This window comes from Cupressus sempervirens, chromosome 2 (genome assembly GCF_028749045.1).
Source record: "Cupressus sempervirens isolate cs-2001-9-10 chromosome 2, ASM2874904v1, whole genome shotgun sequence".
In the NCBI taxonomy this organism is placed as follows: domain Eukaryota; kingdom Viridiplantae; phylum Streptophyta; class Pinopsida; order Cupressales; family Cupressaceae; genus Cupressus; species Cupressus sempervirens.
In genome coordinates, this window is record NC_143119.1 from 446,075,066 (window position 1) to 446,102,342 (window position 27,277).

At 35.0% G+C, this 27,277-nt stretch overlaps 1 protein-coding gene across 1 annotated transcript in view; it reads right to left on the reverse strand.

Moving 5' to 3' along the window:
* The window catches only part of LOC149572983 (synaptotagmin-2-like), a 93,328-nt gene that overhangs the window by 31,047 nt on the left and 35,004 nt on the right, over positions 1 to 27,277 (reverse strand). Inside the window, exons 2-4 of the mRNA XM_089814114.1 lie at positions 8,973 to 9,071; positions 8,780 to 8,830; positions 8,472 to 8,595 (exon numbers count right to left, since the gene is read on the reverse strand). Of these exons, the coding sequence (XP_089670240.1) occupies positions 8,472 to 8,595; positions 8,780 to 8,830; positions 8,973 to 9,071 (274 nt within the window). The remainder of the gene's footprint in view (positions 1 to 8,471; positions 8,596 to 8,779; positions 8,831 to 8,972; positions 9,072 to 27,277) is intronic.

The window sequence follows — 27,277 nt, forward strand, 5'->3', positions numbered from 1 at the left end:
CCAATCCGAAATAGACCGAATATTGTACACTTCAGATAGTTAGAAAAATTGTCTCATTATCTTGCATTAAATTCCAGAAATGAACTTGAATGATTAATCATCTAGAAATTTGTACTTGGGCATTAAAAAGAACATCATATTAAATGTCATTGTGGTTAACAAAATGAACCTTGTATGTTAATCACCTAAATGGAAACGTGTTTAAGAATAATGGTAGACTTGTGAATCTTTGGCTGGTTTGTTGTCTCTCGCTTCTGATCATTATGATTGATGTTTGCATGTTTATATACTTTATTTAAAAGAAAAAAATATGTTAGTGTTTGTTCTATCCTTGTTTCCAAGGATCCCCAAATAGGGCAGTACAGATGCAGTAGACCATGTCCAATTTTGATGTACAATTTTTTTATTTAAGCTAAGATTAACATTCTCAACCAACAATAATGTAGTGATAAAAAACTAAGTTGTCATTGTTATTATGGGTATGGATTTCTAGAATGCCAATATAGCAAAATATCCTTGGCAGAAATGGATACATACAATAGGGTTCGGAACTTTAAAGATGAAGTTTGAAATCCATTGCATAATCAAGGGTTAGAAAATAACTGTTCAAAATCACTAACAATTTGCTAGGGTGACAATTTCAGTAAATTTTTATTTCTATCAGGCACTTTTTCTTGAATTTAATTATAAATGAAAACACAACTTTTGGCTATGGTGACGATTTGATCCATACATGCAATTCACAAGAGTAGATTTATTGTTATCTGTGCAAAGTATAGCAGCCAAGCGAGTCTAACGTGACCCAAAAAATCCAATGCAATGCTAGTTAGGGCAAGACCTTTGTCAATCATGTTTTCATTGTTTTATTTTGTTTTAGTTCTATCATTTTGTTATAAAACTTGATGAAAAGCTTAAAATGATATTTGGATTGTTTTTAATACTATAAAATATTTTAAATGAGTAAATTTGTGTTTTTAAATTAAACATTGACTAAGATGCTAATAAAAAATTTAATTTTGATATATCATTAAAATTATAAAAAAATCATAGTAAATTATAATAATTATATTTTTTTAAATATTTAATGCAATTTTATTGTCGAATTTTTATCCTTGTCAAACTTTATCCAAATTTTATAGTTGTCAAACTCGAACTCAAACTCGAATTAGAACCTTATATTATGTCATATAAGTCAAAGATGATTCAAATGAAAATCATTACAATTAGAAAATTTGAAAATAAAACAAGAAACATTTTCCATTTGGCTCTTCAATCTTCATCAATAGCATCTTAAAATGAGGGTGCCACTTAGCTCAAAATCATTGGAATCACAAGCAAATCTCTAAAATATAATTTTCAATTCTCAGGTTCTTATTAAACTCCCACACATGGAGGTTGTGAGATTGCATGGGAGGCCTCAACAGTGGTCAAGGCATCCTTAACGCTCTTGTCACTAGACCAATGCTCAATCCAGTTGGGTATGGGACTGAGATCTCAAGGGTAAAACCTTGTAACAGTAATAAAACCATAATAACATATTCATCATTGAGAAAATATTTACACAAAGCATGGTGTCAGGTTTCTTAAGACTAAAAAGGTAGAAACATGCAATATTCATGAATCGGCTACTACATAATTCTTTCCTTTTGCATACTCTATATCGAAGTTGTAAGCTTGTAATTCACTAGCCCATTTTTGTTGATGGTCATTAAGATCGTTTTTTTGAAAGAACATTAAGTTGTTGTGATCGTTAACATGTGTCGGTATTGTGTCAAGTTTCTAACTTTCTTGAGGCTAAGAAGGAAAGAAGATACATGGATTCCTCATAAATATATTGAATATTTTATCCTAATTACAAACAAGAAAACCCTAATGTAAACACAACTAGAACAAACAATACATAATATATTGTTTCTCTGTTGAATTATGATGGCCCACCCCAAGCTGATAGAAATGAATATCAAAAGATGAAACAAGAACTTAAAAAATATATTTGTTGATGAATCCTATTTTTGTAAGGATATATTAAAACATTATTTTATAAAATTTAAATTATGATACTTCAGATTTTATTGAAAAAAGCCATTGACAAGTTTTCCATGTTTCCCATGAACAAAATTTTGAAAGGGGTACCAAACATTATTACATGGGTGCCCATTAAGAAATTCCATGGTGTTAATTTCTAGGATCATTTTTGCAAATGTAGAATCATAGCCATTGTTATTGATTATGTCCAAACGCAGATTTGGATCTCATATAATTATGAGAGGAGACATGTCTCATGAAGAGACATGTCTCTACATGGTGTAATCATCATTTAAATAATATTATATTAACATGAATAATAATAATATGTATAACAATATATATATAATATAATATATAGTATATACTATAATATATATTATTAACATGCATAATATATATAGGAAATGATGATTACCAATAACAATAATGTATATCAGATTGAATCAATCTGATGCTACAACTTTAACACTGCCTCTTAGTTAGGGAGGATTGATATAGAACACATTATGCTCTCAAGTATATGAAGAGATATCATCTCACCTTTTATAACACACAATTGAAACAAATTCCATAACTTTAATATAAGCTTAGCCACCACTTTAAGTGTGGTCTATAATAGTAACTATGTCATGATGTGTGACAAGATCCATTCCAAAGAACTACAACAAGTTGGTTATCATGGTGTCCGGCAAAATCCGGCCCAAAGAACCATGATGAGTTGGTTATCATAGTGTCTGGAAAAATCCGGCCCAAAGAACCATGATAACGAGTCTACCATTTATAAGATCGCCACCTTACAATGGTTACCTTTTGTTTGTTCATTATCATGACTTCTAGCACTCTTGGACAACAATTTAATGAAGTTTGTCATGATAACAGGTCTACCATTTATAAGATCGTCATCTTACAATGATTACCTTTTGTTTATATATGTCAATGAAAGATCGTCACCTTTCATTACATATCGTATGTGAAATAGTAACCACCATGAACCCAATCAGAGGGTGGTGCAAAGGCTTTCACCTTAATTTTCTCTCACAGAGAAGAATTTATTACAAAGGAGTTTCACTTAGAACTTCTCGTAGAGAAGATATCATTCACAAAGAATTGCAATTCAAAATTCTCCCTCAGAAAAATGATCCTGGAAAGTTAAGTCCAGTAGTTACTCCCTTAGAGGCTCTCTTCCCCCAAGGATTTTTGTCAAGCTCATTCTGAACCTAATATCAATCTTCCAATTTTACAGTGATAAGTCAATACTTCCTCATGATGCACTCAAGAGTAATCTTCTAAGCTCCTATGTTGCCTTCGAAGAAGTTTCATACTCCCTCTTAATGTAGAAAGATACTCATAATCTCAATCATCCTCACTTTATCCAGCCTTATCACAACTTCTTTTAAGCTACTATCATAAGCTGCCTAATGTGTCATTCTTCTTTTCCTATAAGATCAACTTCAGATACAAAGGAAAAGATCAAGACAAAATAACTCTTATATTATGTGTAGAATTACAAATAAGAGAGAGAATACAGTGAGAAGATAAATGTAATATTCAAGGCTAATGAATACTTACCTGTGCATCCTTCATACAATAAAACTTGCAAGTTGAATATCAAATAATGACTAGTAAGTATATTGATACTTTCCTCCAAATTGATCTATGACCATATAACAAAATTGAAAGAAGGAAATTTGATGTAGAAACCTCCAAGCCTCTGCATTGAGAAGATGTGATTATCTCCTATAAATTTGAGTTTAAGGATATTTGATACACCATGCACCATAGACCAAGCTCTTTACAATATGTTCCTCTTTATATATATATCCATTTCTAAAGGTTTCTCATCACAATAGAATTCAGTAGCTTCCTTTGTGTCTATCCTTTGTGACAGTCTATTTATATCATTCACAACATGACACACTTTTAATGTTTCCTTTTAATTATTTCCAAGTCCTTTATCTTATCTCACATTTGATGATGTACAGGGAACACAATATGTCTGCCCTATTTTGTAACATGTGATTTCATCTACTTTCATTGTACATTAATGGTGTTATTCAATACCTTCGTCTATGATGTATGTGAACTTTTGAAGACCACTCATGATCTCTTGATCAAATGCATAAGGCTTTAAAATGTAATTCCCTTCCTTATATTTATGTTGAATGTTGGAGACCAACATGAATCGTCCAAAACAACAATACCATTTTACTTGTGTTTCTCACCTTACATTATAATGTCACGATAATATTATTTCCACTACAACTATGAAATACCACAAATACTTCTCAATAAACATTCACTAAAGAAGAGAATGTGCTCTCCTTGTTGTTACCTCAAGGATCACAAAGCAACTTATACGTCAGTTGGTGCATAGAATCAATGGTCTCCACTTTTTTCTGGTATGCCATCATACATAATTTGATGCATTTCGTACTCACTCCTTTACTATTTTGACTTCCTTGTCTTTTGGCATATATATATATATATATATATATATATATATATATATATATATATATATATATATATATATATATATATATATATATATCCTACTAATTGATTCCATTCTGCACGCGTTGCATACCAATTCATGTGTGTATCCCATACCAATGATGTCGATCATCTTATCTACAGTAACTTATGCATTTGCATAGGTGTGTGGTTCACATTTATTAACCCTTTCATTTTCCTTTGGACAAATCTTTTCATAAAAAATGATTATATGTCTAAGACTTGGCCTTTCTTACTCTCCTATTTCCGCTCATGCCCATTTTCACTTCGTGGGTTTAGGAAACGCTTTTCGTATTTCCTCTTATCCATGTTGTTCATTGACAACACCTCACAATCATTCCCTAGTGGCAATGTCTCCTTAAGTTCTTTCTCAAGCCATGTAAGGTCTCGCGTATGCATAATCACATGAAATTGCCTTCTACCTATCAACTGCATACGTAAGGCATAAGGAGAATACTCACATCCAATAGTCAAATGATTGTGTCTTTTATCTTGCTTTATATCTAGAAATCACCAAAAATTATCCAATGAATGGTAATTATAGATAGATCCGCTTAGCTACATCATATGCTCGACGCATTCATAGAGGTCTTGATCAATGTATTTCTTCTCACTAAGTTACGGTTGTTTAATTATGTTCTTAAATTTCGTTGTATTAATATTTGTGTGGATCATTAACGTTGCCATAGATATAGCTTGAAGATAGTATCGGAGTGATCAATTTCTGTGGGAACTTAATATGAGGGTTTGAACATTTCTATCGAAATCACTTGGCCCTCCCAATTGTTGCGCCACTTTGAAAAGAATGAGGCACTCCCGTCATGTTCGTTCCTCTTTGTTATATTGCTAATTACATCGAACAACTTTTACAAAATAAGGAACGCATAAAATCTCACTCTATTTTTATCAATCCACCAAGAATTTCTCGAGTGTATGATTTGACCCCCAAAAAAAACATCTTTCATTATATCTTAATATGTGTTGCATAACTTTTGTGCTTTTTACAAGAATCACATATTCAATATGTTAAGAGCAAGGAGCAGGTTCAATGTTAAGTTTTCAATAAATCGACTGCAAAACATAAGTTCTTGATGAATTTTATGATGGTTGTCCATATATACTCTAATAACAATCCTCATTGTGTGTGAACTGAGTTAATGCGAACTGTCCTCTATGTCTACATATATTCCTTGCAGGTTTTCATGCTAGCCTACCTGTGCTACCTACTCTAGTTTCTATGCATTAACATGTCATTATAGTTGGATGTCTACAGGCCTACAATTTATATTTCTTGAGATGCTTACAATGCTCCAATTGGAGCTTGTATATCCCAAATAGTTGCATTTTTTTAAACGATGCATGTGGATTCCAAGTGGACAAGTGCATCTTGAGGAGGATTAGTCTCGCCTTGCTTGTCCCTAGGCGTCAGGTTGGGTCACGAGGATACACTTAAGCCAAAAATATTATTTGCGTATTTGTTTTACACTTTCATAATTTAGCTACGTTCCATAGGGATGCATCAACTAGGTTTAACCCATTGTCATACCAAGAACAAAATGAGGATGCAAAGGACATTATTTCCTCATCCCCCATGTCGTCCCCAAAGCACCCAAATCAGGGATCGTCCCTAAAACGCGTCTTTCTTTGGCAATGGAAATGTGGAGACAACAATCAATATTGAGGACAGCAAGGTCGTCCCCGCCCATCTTCGATACCGATTGTCGTCCCATATTTTGCAATCGGGCGGAAGCAAAAACAAAAGGCAAAACATTAATTTTTTTAAAGTTTTGCTTGACTGTGCAGGCCCCACATGGCTTCTAAATTATATTAAAATATTGGAAACCCTATTTTGACTATCAAAACACTAAAAGTGCAAATCCTTCTCATTTGTAAGTTTATAAGAGTTAGAACGAGGAAGACGAAAATATAGAGCAGCAAACACAATGAGCAAAGATATCTTCTTCATTCCATATATGTATTTCATTTTCCTTTTGTTTGTTTCAAACTTTGCTGCCATTTTCTTTTTCTTTTTTCAATCACATAGAGAGGGTATTTTGAATAGAACATTGTATTAAATTACAAAATTTAAAAAACGTGAGTAGCAGTGAGAGTGACTATGAGGGAAGTAGTGATAGCATGGATGTTGCTATGGAAAAAACTCAATTAACACAAAGAAAAAGACCTAGTTCTAGGGCAGCCATAGGGGGGTTTGCGACTAATGTCGATGTTCATAGAGAAGATGCAGCAACCTCAAATCCATTTGAGTACCTTTCCCAAATCCTCAAAAATATGCCAAAGGCACATTCAACCCAAAGAAACCTCTCCTACAATTTGCCTCAAGAGTGGACAAAAATAAGAAAAACAAATTAGGGGATAGTAGGGAATGGTAGTGCCATATATGTCACAAACATTATTTTGGGAGCTACACTAGAGTGTATTGCCATCTTTTATGGATAGGTGGGCAAGTGGTCAAAAGATGCAAATTGATTACAGGAGGAAAAAAATGAGGCCACTAGATTGCACATGGAGAGGGAGGGATTGAAAATGAGGAGTCTAATAGAGAATGTGCAAGCCAACATGCATATGAGTAGCACAACCTCCACAGGCACAACCTCTTCTAGTAGAGAAAAGGGATAGAAGAACAAAAGATAAACAAATGTTCTTGATTTGTTTAATGTGGCTGCAAAAGAGAAGGTTGAAGAATCTATTGGTAGGTGTCTTTTTGCTTATGGTATGCCATACCATGTGTCACATTCCTTATTTTGTAGACAAATGTGCAAAGATATATATGTTGTTGATCCATCACTTGTACCACCTAGAGAGACAAAACTATGCACCATTATCCTTGATAAACGAGTATTCAAACATAAGCATTTTAATGGAGGATATAAGACAAACAAAGTGATGGATGCTCTATCCTTATGGATGGGTGGACCGATATCAAATAGTAGCCAGTCATCAATCTTATTGTCACCAGCACAGCAGGCTCTTATTTTCTTAGAGCTATTGTTTATTCAAGGAAAAGGAAGGATGGATCCTTCCAATTTCAAATTCTGAAGGATGCTATAGAAGAGGTTGGACCATCAAATGTAATGCAAGTAGTCAATTGAAATGATGGTGAAGAGTACTTAAAGACACATTTTATAGACCCCGTGTTGTGTACATGCATTGAATAACACCTTGAAGAATATTGGAAAAATTGATTGGATAAAGGCTATGGTATCTAAGGCTAGAGATGTACAAATGTTTATTTACAATCATCACATATCTCTTGCATTATTTAGGACATTTTCAAAGAAAGACTTCTTCAAGTCCGTAGAGACTAGATAGGATAGCTACTTCATGATAGAATACTTGAGGTCCAAGAGGCCTTACAATCCATGGTGGTCAATGCAGAGTGGAATAGATGATAATCAGGAAGACATTGTGGGTAACGGATGGAAGGTTGTGCATTAGTATTTTCAGCAATAAAAGGTATATTTAGGTGAGTTCATGTGTAATGCTTATCGATAGATAATGTCCCCATGTATTAAAATCAGTATAATAGAGGCTAGAATTGGTACTAGTTTTGGCGATTCAATTGGTATCTTCTTTATTTTTCTAATTTTAAAGTTTCATTATAATTGACCAGCGAGAGCAATGTTCCACTAGATTCAACAACTGTTTGGTCACCCTAAGAATTAGGTTGTTTGAAAATTGAATCATATAAGAAACCTTTGTGTTCTGTAACAAATCATTTTAAGGAAACATTAGTATTATTGACCTACTTTGGAAGTGTACCAAGAATTTATACTCTTTGTGTGGTAGAATATAATTGCTAATATATTACTAACAATAGAAGACTCAATGAAATAGAGCACAAGAATACATATCATTCACATAATGTCAAAGCAATATGTTTCAAAGAGAGCAATAGTAGAACAACTAACCTTGTAGGGTAGGAGGAAGTATGCCCAATGTAAGAGTTTCAATTTCGATAGATTCTATTTTGAACTTCCCAACATATTGCTCCATCATAGGCTTTGTTTTGTCTCTTATTATTTTACAGATTGCCTGAACCAAAAAATGACAATGAAAGGTGGGTAATGTTTTATCAAATATATCATTGAATGATAGTAGAAGTTGTAACAACTGCAGCCTCTTTCTATCTTGTTTACAAAATGCATCCATAATTTACCTATCCAAGTTCTACAATACATTAATGAATGAAATGTCCCAATGCCAAAACACAATTTACCTTATCAAGATAAGGCCACATTTCACGTATAAATGTGTTAAGCCAATCAACCTGCTCATTCACAGTTTCCATCCATAAAAGTAAAACAAAGTTAGCATTGACCTTGTAAAGTTATGTGTTATTATCTATGTTCAAATTTTCTAACAACTTCTATGATATACAAGCTAGGAAATGTGGATCATAATGTGCTTACTCTGTCATAGTCAGGATTTTTCACCCACAATGGAATATCTGATAAGAGTCCATCTAACGTCTTTGAGTCTAGCTCTCCAATAGGTTTGATCTGAGGGTCCTGTTAAAACATTCCAACATTTATATTTGATGCTAGCTGAAATTATAATAAAAGGTTGCCTGAAGATTAAACACAAATTGCATAAATATTTAAGATGATATACATAAAAAGTCATTGACAGTGTTTATCAATATATGAGAAATATAGTGACCATAATGAGATGCTTCAAAACTCTCTTTTGTCCTTTAATAATACAAAGGTAGTCAAGAAACAAAAGATGGCATTACTCGAGTTCTACAACTACCTGCGTTATTTGGCAACCCTTGGTGCGTTCTCTCACACAACTGATATAAGTACCAGCACATGTTATAACTGATATAAGCACCAAGACATGACCTTTGAGAAGGAAACAAAGCAAATTTAATATCCCTAGATCTTAAAATTAGCTAAGTGCATGTAGGGGCAACGAATGCAAATGGTAAGAAGACATCTACAACATCACAACATGCAAGGATGATAATATCAATCAAAATCATGATGAAAAAGAGTTGGTTTGCATTAAGCTACCGCCACGTCCCAAAATTCTAATAAGGTTGCATCAAATGTATGCACTATGATTTGACCCTCTCCAAGCTTCATTAACAATAAAGATTATTCCAAGCTACTCAAAGAAACAAGTAACTCTAACCAAGCCTATACCGCATGTGAAGCAATTTAATAACTAAGATGAGGCGCACAACAAAAAGCCAACGTGTGCCATAAGACAGACAAAAAACTTATAAGGAAGTTGTATCAATTGTATATGAGTGGCATACCTACCTTGGATTCAAATAAGTTCAAACATAAAGACATATATCAAAAGCTATAGATCAATGTCCCTAGAGATGATCATTGATTGTATAGTTTAGCCTATACCCTCCTACAAAACCTAGCACATTTGATACTAAACGAATCTATGAAGTTGTCACTAGCTAAAAGGAATTATCTTTATCAGTTCATGGCATGTGACAACAAAAAATATTATAGTGATTTAGTATGAGTATAAAAAAAATATTATTTGCTAATTATAAACTCTGATAGAACCCCCCTAATGATATATTGAACCTTATTTTGATTCAAGAATACAAGATTCCCTTAAATATATAGTTGCAGCTTGATCACCTGAAGTGCTCTAGTTGGAAGATAAGTACCAAGAGCTCAATTTCCCTATGGCAAGTCAAAATAAGAAAAGACAGAAATTTTGAATTACTAATGTTAAGCATGCAAGTAATTATGTGTTTCCAAAAGAAAAGAAGTTGGGAATTTAGTGGTGCATAACATTTAATAATAGTTATATTTCATTCAAATAATAATAAACATTTAGATGTAAACTTTTTGATTAGGTGATAACATTTACTGATTACATGTCCCTTGTTAGTTAGTTGTTGGAGGTTGGAAGTCGGAAGCTAAGAGGCTTTATAAATCCATTAAATGCTAAGTTACCATGGTACCTCCCCCCCACCACCACACCAAGAAAAGTTTGAACCAGTCTGCAGTTCTGGTCCAGTTTGGACTTTGTTCGGCCAGGGTTCGAATTTTGCCCTACAGGTCCGATTGGGTTTGAACTGAGCGAACCAGTACCAAAAAGTTCGAACCCGATTCAAACTCTCAACAAACTAGGCCTCACGGACAGCTGGAAAGTGCTTTTTTGGACAAAAATTAAATGGTTTTTGGCATCCACAACCCTAAAAGTAGTTATGAATTGCATTTGGTGGCCTCTCGTCATTTTATGTTTCCAAACAAGTTATTTTGTCAAATGATTTGAATCTTTGATGTTGAAGTTGATTGAACTATATGATGGTACAATCACTATGATTACACGTTTAATTGTTTTTGTTGTTTTTGTTGTTTACTAAGTTGCCGGTTCGCGGTTCGGTTCCGGGTTCGGGTTCGAGAACCGGTTCGCTGGTTCGACAAAATTTTGAAAAGGGGTTTGGGTTCGTTTAGGTTTGTTAGTACAAAAACATGTAAAAAAAAATTATTATTTTTTAAATAAATAAATATATATATATATATATATACATCTTTACGAAGCATGAGTTAGAATTAGAATGTAGCATAGTAGAATAAACACATTTGAACAACAAAAAACTTTAAAACAGCATAAACAATATAGTAGCAAACCACAGCGATCATTGGAACCCCTAGCAACTAGATCTCTTCCCTTTCATTTAAAAAATTCATAACTATATCTGATTAGTTTATGCAGATCAACAGTAAGTTTTAATAAAAATTTCTTCTTTTCATAAATTTATTTACCAAACTCTTATTATGATTAACATAATCGATTGAACGTGGTTAAAAACTAATTAGATCTAGCTTGCAGAAGGTAAATCCCTTTGACCAGCTGAATATTCTTCAATCTCTTTGGGCACAATCTCCCAAGCACTGATCAACAACGGTAAACTGGAAAAAGACCATTCATGGAGGCCTTTGGATAACACAGTCTGACGTCCCAGATTCAATATTCTTTAATACAATTTTAATATACCTAGAGGAGAAATAATCAGCCAAACAGTGATAAACAATGTGGTAAGTAGCTGCCCCACCTGACCATATTCATGTGACCGTAACTTTCTTTTGTAGGGCAACATTTCCCAATAAAACGTTGTTTATTGTTTAGTGTTTGAAAAATTCATATTGCTACTCAAATAGGCCCTGAAATTCCTCGAAATTGGTCATGGTGGTCGCCACATGTTGAGCATCTTCTCTTGTGAGTGTCTCAAATTTAGTAGCATTTTGATTCAAATAGAAAGTGTTTTACAGCTAGGGATTACTCAACACTAAGAAACTGTGGCATTGTAATGCCTACCAACCCAGACCCAAGATGTATCAACATAAATTAAATTAAAACATGCTGTAATGTGGAAAATTTATATGTGGTTCTCCTGGGTTCGAACCCTGGTCCGAAATTTTATATGTGGTTCTCTTGGGTTCGAACCCTGGTTTGAACCAGATCGAACCAGGCCTCCAAAAACGAACCCAGGTCGAACCGGACCAGAACCACGAACCGGTACGTGGTCCGGAGGGGGGGGGGGGGGGGGAGGTACCCGTGCAACTTAGGTTGTTTAAATGTGTTTATGCTACTATGCTACGTTCTAATTTTAACCTTAGTTATCAATTCGTGAAACAAATATGATTCGGGCACGTGAATCGGATCTGTGGATTCATAAAAAAAAAATTCCCAATTATGATTCATGTATATATATAAATATATAATATGCATTATATATACATAATTCTAAAACTAAATTATTTCAAAGTATGAATATATATATATATATATAGATGCATTACATATACATAATTCTAAAACTAAATCATTTCAAAGTATGAATCTATGATTCTAAATCATTTCATAGTATGAATCTATGATTCTGGTATGAATCTATGGATCAAATACGCTATCATTATTAAAAAAAAAATCAGAAAAAAAAAAAATCAAAAATTATATATATATAAAATTTTACATGTTTTTGTACTAACGAACCCAAACAAACCCAAACCCCTTTCCAAAATTTTGATGAACTTGCAAACCGGTTCTCGAACTTCGAACTTGGAACCGAACCCTAACCAACAACTTAGATTACATGTAATGAAGTGTAAGTTAAAGATAATACAATATAAAATAAGATAAATCTATTAATGTCCAACAAGAGACCACAAAGAGGGTCTAAGGGACTAGAAAACATACAACATGGCAACAGCCAACAGCACGAACACCAAACATTGCCTGGGGAAAGGGCAAACAAGAACCAACCAACCAAGAGCCGAACAGAAAACAGCTATACCCTTGTACCTAAGGAGTAGTAGTACAGAACCAAAGAATTGGGCCCGGGGCAAGAGTGGGCCCCAGACTGTCTCGGGGAGATGCTAGAGGTAGGGTACTGCTGCGGAGTAAAACCTCTGCAAGGCCTCACAGCCCTGCTGTAACCAGAAAGATGAATAGTTAATTTGTTGTGTTTGAGCCTCTGGCTCTTCATGTTCAATATTTAAATATGGTATTTGAGTAAACATTTGTGGTCCATTTTTTCAAGGCATTTTATTGTCTTCTTGTTTCATTAGTTTGTCTATCTACCATAATTGAATTTCTGTTAACAGTGCTACAATATGGACTGCATCAAAATCTGCATCATACATTATTCGTGTACACTCTACCTTCTATTCGTACTTTTTATTTCTTTAATTATTTTCCACTCTGTTTTGTTCATTGTCATTCCCATTTAACTTTATACACATATAAAAATACTTCTGGCATCGGAAATAAATGGGCACCCTATCTTCACTACCAGCATGAGGATTGATGAAGAGAACTAGTAACAGCATGTTTGTAATCTACCAACACATAGCTATAGATTCACCTGAAAAGTGACTAAATTTATTAGAGATCTACAGTGATGTTATCATCACAAGAGGCATTGAACTAATTGGAATGATATTCTATATTTTATATTTACATTTTGTTTGATATACATTTCAGGAGATTGAAGACCACTACCTTAAAAATTATTTCCATCTATTGCAACAATAATGGTGTAGCTGGAATCAGCAATAAGAATCTGGTTATCATATTGTTATATAACTATTTGCTTGCATACAGGGCAAGTAAGATTAGAAAGAAAAGATTTCTGTTCAATGACCAGCCACAGTTTGAGTCACCATGCACACATTTGGTGGAGTTAAAGCACCAAGAAAGCAAATGGCCAAGGAGTTATTTACTTTTCACGAGGATACTTTATTGCGGGAAGCTCACATCATGGCAAAATGAATCAAAAGATATTTTCTAAGAAACTGAAAAATTAGAGAGCAAACGTGTTGCAATTGATTCAAGCATTCTGCAAACATTGTCATATGAATGAGACACCTCTAACACTTTTTGAGTCCATCTACACAAGCAATCATCGAAAGAAAGATCTTTATTTCACAAAGCCTAGTATAACAATATAAAGATCTCATTTGTAACTTCTCTATTCCCTTGTTTTATTTTTTCATTAGCGGTATTAGAGGCTTCCAAGAGTATAAGCACATTGTATCTATTCAAACTACTTGAAATTTCCTTAATTCAGATCTCTTCTCAAACTTAGTGCTCTTTTCAACACTACATGTTTGTAATAAACTTGCATCATCAACAAATATTGAAAGAAAATTTGTCATTGATGTCAAATGCGCATATAGAAATGAGAATCTATCATTGATGTTCAAAACAGAACTAGGAAATTTTAATAGGATGAAGAAGTTAGATGAAATCTATAAAAACCCTAGTCTGATCAGGTTGATGGAGGACAAACAAGTATATCGGATTTGAGATTTCTAAATACTTCCTTGATTTGCAATCTAACCAATACCTGTGTTTTTCAGATCAATGTTGGTGATGACTGATAGCAAAATAAACATTAGATGTATAGAAAAAACAATGTTGTATTAACCTTTGATATGTTCTGATAATGTCTCAGAAGATGACGGAATGATGGCTGAAAACATATTTGTTTATGCGAAATGTTTGATTCGACTTAAACTGCCTATATTTGTGCATCATAGTATGGAGACAATCTTTTTGTTTCAATATTATATCAAACTGATCATTTATTGGACAGTGCTAAAGTTGATTTGATTCAACTGCATATGAATCGATTCTTAAAAGACTTCGTTGGATCAGTTAGAAGACTTGATTGTAACTGCCAACCAACTGTTCAATTGCAACTGTAGACAGTTTCCAAACAGTTAATTGTCTGATAAGTAGGAGATGATTTCCACAGCTAGTCAAATTGTGATGTGAATATCAGGATTTAACTGTGTGATTTTGAGTCAAACTCGATGACCCATGTTTTATGAGTAGTGATTCAACATGAATCCATCTCTCATGAGAATAAATGGAACACTTAACACTCATTGGATCTAGGTGATGCTCACAGGGGTGAAGCACCGGGACTTCCCGGGAGGTCACCCATCCCAGTACTACTCCAGCCTGAGCCCACCTGACGAGGAAAAAAACAAACTCTATTTAAAGGATGTTAAAGTTCAACGAAGGGCAGAGGAGTGTATGTCGGTCATGTCAAATCTCGAAGCAGAGCAAGTTGTGATTATGAAATTGCAGGCGTAAAGAATGTTAGAAACTTATCACATAGTCCATTCATATTGTAAAATATAAGAGTTGTTTTGAGTGATATTGCAAAATCTGAAAGTCAACTTATCCTGTCTGATTCTTAATAGTCGTCAATTTGAAAGAAGGAGATTGTTGAAAATTTTATTCTTAACATACTGAAACAATTACTTGTTTTTAATTGCTGTCTTTCCTGGTGAATACTTGTGAACTTTTGGAGTCTTGTGTGCTTTCCTACATTTATCACTTAGTTTAAATTTTCTCAAGTTGAGTAAGAGTTAAACTAGTTTGAGTAGTTGGATGGTCAACTAAATAATGAAAGACCTTGTTGAAGAAATGGTGAAACTACTGTTCATACCTTTTAGTGTCTGTTGATCACAAACAACAATGTAAGGTTGGTCTAAACTTAATTGAATGCATTTCACTTCAATTGTTTAATGTTCATTGATTTGCATAACTTACGGTTTGAATGATCATTGGTAGTTTGTAAATCATACTCACATCCACAAAAGATTGCACCCTCTTTCATGTAGTTGAACTGGTGAAGCAAGAACCAGTTTGGTCTCAACACCCATAAACATAATTTTGCATTAGAAATAAGAAATAGTCATATAGATCTGTAAACCCTCACTCCATTTGCACTTTATTTTAAATAGAAGTTAGGAATAGTTGATGCACCCAATTGCTATATCAGTGACAAAAAAGTTGATAAGAGCGAGTACGTAAGTCCCCTTACGTTAACCAACATACATCAAGCCAAACGAGCCCATCCACACAATGTCGCAAGTTCGCAATTTAAACCTTGGAGTCACCTCTATGGTCTTCTTGGCAATCTTACCATGTGTGTGTGATTTTGTTCAAGAAAGCATAGAGTGTCTTTAGCACTTTATTCTATGTTGTTGCCATAAAACACCCATCAGCAGGTCACTTATTCACTATAACAACCTACGGGAACAGTACTGGGCCAACCATACTATAAATTCTGACCTAGGAAATGGGGACATCACAACAGCTAAGTGGGCTTGTAGTAGGAATGACAAGGGTGTTGAAGACATCAAGAAGAACAAAAATCAATTTCAGTGCAAGCAAAGACATTCTTCAAAGAACAAGAAAAGCTTGTATGTCAAAGAAGAAGAAATCACAAATTCAAAAGACAGCAATGCATATAAATTCTTTTCTCAAAAAAGTGAGACATTATTCATGGCTATTAGATCAACTACTGAGAATCCAGGTAATGATGTTTATGATGTTGAGGGGGGAGACTAAGTCTAGAAGGTAAATTATTATGTGCCTTAAACAAAATGAGAAGATTAAAGAAGAAAAAACGAAAAAAAAAGTCTGTTGCATTGAAGGAATGTGAAGCACTGAAGAAAGAACTCGAAGGTCTTCAAATGATCATTAATATGAAGATCAAACCTGAAGATGGCAAGCAAATTGTGTTGTACACGTGTTGCCAATGACAAATATCTTTTATAATTTGAGCCGACATATTTTGTGGGTAGGCCGACGTGTATTTGTTTTATCAGACATAGGTGTGTGTGTGTAACAATCATTTACATTCAATGTCGAATGTGTGCGTATGTTTAAGGTAATATGATGTGAGTGTGATTAAGCATCATAGGTGGTGAACTACGCAAGCAAACGATAAGTAGACAGAGAGGTTATTGTGAAGACAGAGAAAGGCGAGCAACAGAGAGAAGTGTTCAGTGTTGAAGAAGAGTAAAGAATTGACTGCAGAAGGTCTCTAATCGGATCTAGTGCAATTGGTTACTACAATGTTTTCAACTAGAACTATTTCAAGCATATGCAGATGCAACAATATAAGCTCACATTTTGTCTATTTGACCTTTTTGTAATAAATCTATTGCATCAGGGCAGTTAGCCCAATAGCCAGTAAGACTACCCACAGTGAGCAAAGTGACAGAGAGCCCTTTGTAAAAATCACCTTAACTGGTATTTACATTCATGCAAATTAGTTTCTCAAGGATTTTCCCATTTTGGCATGGAAGGAGGAAGTTGGTGAAGGGAATTTTGTGGTACCGAATCCTGGTACTAGCTCTTCCAATAACTGAGACTACTACTTCGGCTCAGGGGGGAGTATTGAAATGCTAAATATGTGAGTGCCCCTTCTCAAGTGCAATACCAATTGCAACTGTCTTGTCTTTGGTATGTTCGGAAAGTAAATTCATAATTGCATTTGTTCTGGGTTGATTCGTGTGCAGAGTATGACTAATTGCATCAGCAATACAAATTCTCAACAGAAAAAGTGAGAAGTTTATGTTAAAAAAAGTAAAATTTCAAATCATTTGTTGCAATCGTGAAGAAGAAATTGAGAATTTGGCAAAGCTTGTGAGGGTTTGATAAAATTGATCAAGTGCAAAGATGGAATCAAGGTTGGTTGTTCGTGACTCCATTGTCACCATGTCAAAATGTTGAAGAGTGGAATTAGAACAATTTGACCATGGGATGATAGGCAATTGGAAGTAGGGTTATCTACTGAATAGCTGCAGAGAGTTTGAACCTTAGGTTTGGATATTTGGGGAGACTTTCCCTGGATTGCAGAGGAGGAGTCTATCTAATTTGTGTTGAGTTGGTTCAAGTACGGAAATTTGTTATTGGACAAACCCTATGCGGCGATGGAGGTAATTGAGATCGCTATGTTGTACAATGTCGGAAATCTTCATGAAACAAGTCAGTGAAGTACAAGGATGTACAGGAGTTGACTGACATCGACAGAGATTAGCGTGCCTTATTGACTAACACCCTTGTCAATCCGATTAAGAGGTATGCTACCTACACCATTACATATAAATTTTATTTTTGAAATCATGAAGGTGCTACATCTATTGTAATCGTTTTTCTGGCACATAAAATGGTTAAGGAAAGCATGCAATTCGATTTGTGTAGTCTACTATTAGAAGAATTACTTGAAAATGTCAAGAAGTCTTTAGAAGAAGGTTATACATTCTGATTTGGATCTCTGGTGTTCTGCTTTATGAGATCACGACTGGGTAGAGAGAACATGGAATAGATGTTCAGCATCTCTATTGAAAAACAGATTTACAGCTACTTAGAGTTTTTCGAAAACAAGGAGGATGCTTGTAAAGCATACTTTGTATCTTTACAGATGTATATTTGTTCTGGTTTGGTTGCGTTAGGTGTTATACCTGTTACTTATATTGACGAGGGTCCCTCCTCTAGTAAAAAGAAACTAGAAGTTGTTACTGGTGGTTCCATTCCGAAACCAAAAAGAAGAAAAACCAGCAAAAAGGAAAAGAAATTATTACTATTTCAGAAGAAGAGGACAAAGAAGAAAGTGAGAAGGAACAGAAAAGAAGGATGAAGAGATGGAAAAGGGTGAGGTCTTTTTCATCTAAATCTAGCTCTATGGGTTCAGATGTAATTCAAACAATGTTGGATTAAGGAGAATTTAACGGGATTGATGATATGTGTTCTGCTTGCTCTTCAGAGAGCAAAACAGAGATAGAAATTATGTTGGTTGAACATTTGCTTGGTAAGGATATTGTTGTTTATAATGTGTTTGTTATGCTACCATATGATCTGGTAAAACATGTTGGGAGAAGATTGTTGCAAGATGGTGCTAAAAACCAAAAGTTAAAATGTGTTGATGCTACATAGAGATTAGCTATATAGATAGCGGAGACGAGAATGTATAAAAAAAATTCTGATTACCAATATTGTCTCTAGCGGCCTGCTGGGATTGACAACTTTAGAGGGACGATTGAGGTCATTGAGTCGGAGCTAAATGAAATTGGCAAATGCTATGATTTTTTCAAAGATGAAGGACAAAAACAGTGAATTAGAGTTGGTCAATTTCAGGTTGAAATGTCGCATATACTGAGATAGAGGGAAGATTTAGTGATATCTTTTTGGCAGGTGAAGGATATGGTTGAGGTCCACACAAAACATCTGTCTGAAATTCATTTTGATGCAGAGGACTATGAGTGTCGGTTTCAATCCTCAGATTGGACTTCATCATTTGATATGTTAGTGGATAATTATAGTTTGTGTGTCTGGATAAGCTCCATTGTAAATTTGTGGAAATGAATCTTCCTATTATCAAAGGAGAGGTACAAAAAGATATTTCTGGTAAAATCGGTTATTTTTGTTATAGCACTTTGCCATTGTTGGCAAAAAGGGGAGAGAAAATAAGAAGGCAAAACTAAAAAGAATATCTGAATTAAGGGAGAAGTTTACGGTTTTGGATGTTTTGAGCTTATATTTGGAGTTTCTTTGTTTTTGTTGTTTTGCCATCAATGCTTTCAAAGGGAAAGATTGTTGAGAATATTGAGAAGATATTGGCATTGGTGCCATTGATGTCAAAACCATTGTACCACTTGTACGTATATGACGAGTGGTTGTCAATTGATTGTGCTTTGATATTATACAAATCAGATATATTCTATGCAGCTTATTCTGGCAATAGATTGTGGGGTGGATGTCCCTATTCAAGTTATGATAATATACCTTTCTACTATAGCTATGTCATTTGGTGAATGCAGAAGTATTAAGTTTTAGATGGATATAATTAGAGGTTGTTTGGTATAATGGTTGTATTCAGTTTTGGACAAGTTTAATCTGGTTCTATCCATCGGTTAGTTCAAAAATTTTGTACATTAAGTCATGGACTTGGTTGTGGCGTTTCCATCGGTCCCAAAATACATTTATCTTTCGGTGTTTATGCTATGCAATGTGCTTATGTGTGACCTATCATTAGGTCTTATGGTAGCAGAGTATGAAGATCTCATACTTATGACCTATCTTTTAGGTCTGATGCTAGCATGTTAAACTACAATGCAATATCTCTTGTAATTTAAACCAGCATATTTTGTGGCTAGGCCAACATATGTATTTGTTTTATTGGATGTTTATATATATATAATAATCATGTGTTTGGTGTAGAGTGAGTATGTAAGTATGTTGAAGGTAGTATGATGCGAGCATGATTATGTTGTTGAAGTTGGTGAAAGATCAACCCCACAGTTCCCAAGAATCACCTGCTACAAACACCTGTCACAGAAAGAGAGAAGCAAACGCTATGGAGGTTGGAATTCCCAGATCCACAGATAAGAAATTCTTGATGAGCATAAAAAAAGATTGCTATTATCAAAAGGAATCAATAAATTACAAAGAGATCAATCCTTATAAAAGGAGATCAAAACCCTAGCGGGTAAAACCTAGGTTGCATGATGATAATAATTAATAAAATAATTAATTATCATATGCCTAAAGTTTAGCTTAAGTAAACTAAAGATAATAAGTGACTTAATAATTAAATCAAAATGATTTAATTAAAAAGGCAATATCTTATTACTCTAACAAATGCATCATAGGAGGTGAAATGCATGAGCAGAAATAAGAAGTTCGAGGGGTTATTGTAAAGACAGAGATAAGGCGAGCAACACAGACAAGTATTTAGTGTTGCAGAAGGGTAAGAATGTATTGACAGATCTCTAACCGGATCTACAGCAATCGGTTACTAGAAATGGTTTGAACTAGAACTGTTTCATGCATATGCAGATGAACAATATCAGTTCACATTTTGTTTGTAAGACCTTTTGTAATAAATATTTCCTCTTGGGGCAATTAGCCCAACCAACAATGAGCATACCTGCGGTGAGCAAACTGGCAATGACCTCTTTGAAAAATCACCTTAATCAGTGGCTTTCCATGTATATCTCGTGTTATTATGTTTCTTGTTTTTGCTCTTTCAAGTTTATATCAGTTTTTAAGTATCTGAATGTTTAATATTTATACCAATTTAACAAAAGTTTGTAAAAAGAGTTTTGGAGTAACTGATTCAAGCCCCTTTCAGATATTCGGCCTCTTCAAAACAAACCTTCCACGTGTTGAGCTAATGGGCATTGGGGATGGGGAGTTAAAATTGAAGGTGTTATTTTGCCATGCCAACACGTGTCAAGGCTACAGACTTACGAAACTTGTCTGACAGGCAATTTAAACAAAATGCCTGCGAACAATTTATGTTGCTTGGTCGAATGTGTATGGTTAGAAGGTGGTCATGAACCAACCATTGTGGATGAAGACTACAGTCCCATTGCGCTCTTTCCTCTCTAAAAGGGAGAACCTCTTATTCACCAATTACAGTTACACTCACATGCCTTCACCCTCCTCTTTGAGAAACACAATAAGTTTCAATGCAATACTTTAAAACTTCAACAAGATTAGTTTCATTAATCTCAATAAAAAGATAATAAATCCATGTGTACACTTCAACAAAATCGAACGACAATAAGATTGAACAAATTGCTAGAAGTAATGGCTAGGGCTATGTTGAAACAATAGAAGACGCACAAAAGGATTTGGGCTATAGAAATGGATACACTTGACTTTTCAACAAACGGGTCTCCCACTTTACCACTTAAAAGGAACACAACTTTCAAATTTTGGCATATAGATGTAAAAGATTTCAAACAATTCAATTCAACTTGTCATGAACTTTATAGTAAATGAACAAAACAGGCATTGGATGCAAGAAGCATCAAGTGGATTTCCATAAGATATTCAAAAGAGAAAATGATGTGTTGGTCGTTAGAAGAAGCAGAAAACAATTTCATCATCAATTGATGTCACACCCCTCCCAAATGCTCTACATTAAACATTTAAACATTGTGCCCTAAATAATTTAAAAGTTTAAATTAAATAATGGTTTTGTAAAAGTCTCCTAAATGGTTTTGGCTTTACATTCATCAGTGATTTTGTAAATCGTGCCCTAAATCATTTTATTAAGACTATACAGTGGTTTTGCAAGTTGTGCCCTAAGCAATTTTGGGTTTTATTTTAAGTTAATAATAATTTTATAAATCATGCCCTGGACGAGTTCTGCGTTAATTAATTCATGATTTTGGAATATTCTTATTTGTAATGATGTTTAATCATGAATTTCATTTAATGTTAAGATATTGTTTATGGTTCCTTGTATATTTAATTATTATTTTGCATTATGTATGTTTATTAAATTACCATAATATGATAACAAACTAACAACTCTCGTTTGACAAGTGGCTGCAAGATTGACACGAGGTCCCAGAGAAAGGAGAAAGTATCATCAGGAAAGAGGGATGAGGTATGAACAAAAGGACAAGATCTTCACAAAACAAGTAAGACAGACTAGTCATAGAATAGTGTCACCATGTTGGCTAGGGGTCTTAAGGAAGTGTTGCTTGATGTCTCCTTGTGGTAACTTGCACCTAGCTCGGATAACCTTTTGGCGACATTCTAATTTCTAGCATTATTTTTCGTAACCTTTTCATTATCCTTGACCAAAATTCACCTCAAATTCAGAATACATATAAGTAAGCATGTATAGACGTCCATAACTCAAATTCACCTAGATTGTTACGTGGTCATATATAAGTGATTACTAACAGGCCAGGTAATGAGTCTTGACTAATCATGTGTACATGAGCATTTAACGTGGATTAAGGGATTGTGGATATATATAAATGAATAATTATATTAATAAACTTACTGTTGTAATGGAAGTGTCAGCACTTGGGCTATGTTGTGCAATCTCATTCTGTATCTCTTCAAGTATCTTCAATCTGATGGTCAAGGCAACATACCAAGACTCCACCGTACTCATTCCTCCTTCATCCACCAACTTGGTTCTCTCCAAATATCTCTCTGGTAGCCCAATAACTGCTCGTAGCCCAATAACTGCTGGTAGCCCAATATCTCTTCTATGTTGCTCCAACTGTCTTGCAGAAGAGTTGCCTGATGCAACTGTTGGCTAGGCTGGCAATCTCTCCAATACTTGTTTTTTACCTCCAACTTTACAATCCTCTCGTTTGCCTTCCTCAGCCTTTCTCTAATTGAAACCATGTCTTCCTGGAACTCCTCACACTCCATGTCATCTGTGATTCTTCCCAAGTTATGCTCTACTATCTCATACTCCTGGGCTACAATCTCATCCACTACCTTGCTAACCTTTGGTATAGCAATCTGAACTTTTCAATGACCCTCATCATCACTCCTGATTACCTTTGCCACCGTTTTTGCAATTTGTTTCTATTTCTTACTGTTGTGAGGTTTTCACATCATCGCCCAAAAAAATTTTGGGGACCCCCTTTTTCGGGCAAGCCTTGGCAATTTTTGTGGGTGTTGGGAATTTTTCGGTTGCCTTAGCAAAATTTGGAGTTGCCCAAAGGTTTTTGAATTGGCGATTTTACACCCTGGACGCCATCGGGCTAGGAGGGGATTTGGTTTGTTTTCACTTGTTGCGAAACTAGATTTTCCGAAACATGTAACTTCTTCCTTAGGCCTAACAAGTTTCAACAACAACATTTTTTCGATGGCTAAAACGATATCTGGTAAGATAAAATTGCAAATTTTGGACTAAGACGAATTTTGAAAATTTGATTTAATTAAACAAGCTTGAACATTTTCAAAATGAATTTTAGATTTAGTTGTTTTGAAAAATCTTGAAATTTTTTCGGTGAAAAGAATTTTTGATAGTGAAATTGAATTTAGAGTTTGAATTTCGATTGCCAAGAAAAGGATTTATTTTGTTAAAATTTGAAAATGTATTGCAAAATTGAAATAGGATTAAATTGCAAAATCTCATTAATTTGGTTGAAATTTTCCTTGGAGGATTTTATAAATATTAAAGGAAATTGGTAATTTGGAATTGAATATTGATTTTTGGCTTGCTAGATTCGATTTTAATGATATTTTAATTGCCAAAATGTTGTTAAAGGAAAATTTTGACATCTCCTAGACTTACCTTTTTTCTATTTTGCAATTCTGGGTCAAACTGGCAATTAAAGGGGTCAATTTCGCTATGGGGCTTAGTTATTTTCATGTTTATTTAAAACTCGGCCATTTTGGGGGGTTTAACTTAAGTTTTTGTTTCCCTCCAAGCAGGTCGGCGCACTCAAGAGGTCAACAAGAGGATACAAGAAGGGGCTTCCCCCTTTTTATTTCCTCATTCCATTTCCACTCCTCTTGCTTGGTGTTGAGTGATTTCTTCTAGCGGGGCAAAATTCTCCTTTGGCATCGATTTTGGCTTGAGAATTTCCATTTTTGGGAAGCAAATTTTTCCTTCAGCTGGGGCGATTTTGTTTGGTGAAGAACAAGGTTCTTTGAGGTCTGATTTTTGCAAGTGTGAGCAAATTTAGATGGGCAAAATTCTGATTTGGAGCAGACTTTTCTGCCCTAGGGCAGTGATTTTCCTTCTAGTTGGGTGATTTTGGCAAGGAGGTCGAAGTTTGGTGAAAGGAGCAAACTTTTGCAAGTAATCTATTTGCTAGGGCATCACATTTTGGAGGAGGATTGAAATTTCTAAGATCAGATCTGAATTTGAAGGGGCCCAATTGTTGGTAGAAGGCAAATTGAAGGTAAGATTTTCGTTCATCTTTAGAGGTGAACATTGGTTTTAAAGGCGGATTTTATTCCTTGTTCTTGTTTGGTTTGTTTTCTTTATCTTCTTCTTGCACTATTCATCCACCACTTCATCATCTCCATCTATAGGATTGAAGTTGGGAGATATAAGCGTAGATTTCATGATAGGACATTTGGACAAGCAGAAATAAGCTAGACCACCCTAGGATTAAAGTAGTGAGATATAAGTGTAGTCCATCCTAAGGTAACGAAGAGGCAGAAATAAGTGGTAGTCTCATCCCTAGGCTGGAGAGGTGATTAGAAGTTGTAGAGATAGGATTTGGAGAGGCAGAAACAAGTTAGATTCCATCAATAGAAAGAAGTTAGGAGATTTATAAGTGTAGTCCATGTCATTTAGAGCGATGAGGCAGAAATAAGTGTTTAGGATGGTGGATGTTAGTACAAGGAAGAACTGAAAGGGAACAAATACCAAAAAAGACAAGGAAGACATGATGCCTAAGACCACCTTCTCGAAAGTGAGGTAAATAAGTGACACCAATATCAACACGGTGAACATGGTACAGTTGAAGGATAGATTGATAGAAGGACAATCCCCCATGGCAAAGAAAATCTACAAGAGCAAAATTATACACTCGACGGCTTTCCCTTCTACCTTACCTTGTTCAGAATTGGTAATGGAGTGTGTATCCCAGTTTGATATTGTGACCAAGTCCATCGTTTTTGATGAAAGGAAGAGAGTGTTGGCTAACATCAGCAGACAAGTGGTTGAAGAAGTGTTCAATATTCCCCAGCATAAAGGCATGACAGTAGTAATGATGGATCAAACAACCAAGTTCTTTCAGGATAATCAAGATGCCTACTTCATTCATCTAAAGCAGAATTGGTTATATGAAGGCAAGAAGGGAGTTGCCAAGTCGTCAAAGCTCACCAAGTCGGATTTCAAATCAGAGTATGTCGACCTTATTGTGCTTCTCAACTGAATCATGGGTGTGGCTCAAGGTATGCAATTCGAGAACTGAATATACTATTTTATTGATGAAATTGGAAATGGAAAGAGAAAGTTTGATTGGGCTAGAATTATAAGTAAAAATTTAGAGTTGCAACGAAGGACAATACAAATTCAAAAGCAATTCTACATGAGGTCCTACCTTTTCTATCTGATTGCGAGACTATGTGACCATCCTGGACTTAAGGCCTTAGGAGTGATTGGCAATGGGCCAAGGCAACGTTTGGTGCATGAGTGCTATCCACAGCTTCATTTGCACAACACCAATAAGATATTTTATGACGTCTTTTCCATGAAGACGATAAGGACATTACAAGGGACACCTGCTAGGAGACTCTCATCGAAATCAGAAGCAAAAGTTAAGGAGCATGGGAGTTGGTTCATCCAATTTCCGCAATTCACATATATCAGAGTAGCAGGAAGTACAATTTGTCCCAAGAGACTTCCAAGGTACACACCCGAGAGAATAGTTTTGATGCTATTGGCCAGGCAACTTGAGCATTATGATAAGATGATGAAACTTAAAGGTGAGACAAGGATTACCTTCTCATTTGGAATAGGTAGTGATACTTGCCCCAATACTGTCGCCTTTAAAACTATGGAGGAGTTAGAACGATATCATCTAGAATGGTATAGAGCAAGACAGGGATTTGATCCTAATGGTCTTATCAAGGCATCTCACGAAAGCACATTCAAACATACTCCTACTACAGAAGATTTTTGGGCCAATACACAGGATGACTTTCATGTGAGGACGCTAGCTTTCTCAAGGTTGTGAGTGGGCATGATGAGGGCAATCAGAGGGAGAGGCCTTCATATTCTCGATCAGTTGGAAGACGATAAAAATGTGCTAAGAGAAGATTATGATACAGTGGATGGAACAGAATTGGGTCCAATGGATTCGGATGATCATCAAGATCCTTGCTTAGAGGCAGTTATGAGGACAGTTGATTTACACACTGAGTCATGGTACAATGAGAAGTTAAGGCAATTACAAAGTCGGAAGGTACGCCTTACTTATGAGATGATGAAATCGAAGAAAGAAGGTCCAGCGGAGTCAATCAGACAAAAAAGTAGGGGTAGTAGCTAGCAACAAAGAGCAATTAAGAGCAAGAAGAGAAATTTGGAGGTTGAGAAAAGTTAGGAGCATCAGAAGCCTCCAGCAAAGAGACAGAATGCAACATCATCAAGGGAGAGCATAATTGAGGCTAGGAGGCAAGAGGTTAATACAAGTGGACAAAGGGTCACAGTACAAGTGAGCTTTGGTTCGGAATCAAGTGGTTACAATAATAGTACCGAATACTCTCCTCTCTCAAAGAACTAGCATGGAGATGATATGACAATCACTAGTGAAGAAGAGGATAGGCCAATTGATATTGAGGAAGTAAACCAAGCGCTTGAGGCTATTGGTGATGCTTTGCTAGTCGAACTGAATCCAAATTTGGGGAGATGCACTGCACCACTATGGCTAAGGCAAATGCTTATGCCAAGAGGTGAGGTGGTGACTGTCTGTGAGGCCTCGCCCCGACCCATCCTAGCACCGAGGATACATTATTATTTTGATGCTCATGCTTTGTTATGTCAGAACATTATTGGATACATTGAACATTGTTAAGCTATTTTTACGATGTGTGATGCTTACTTCAGTTATTTGGTTTTGTCATTTAATGCTTATAAATATGTATAATGATGAAGAAAATGTATGCAACACTAACACATTTGGTTATGCAAGTCGAAAGG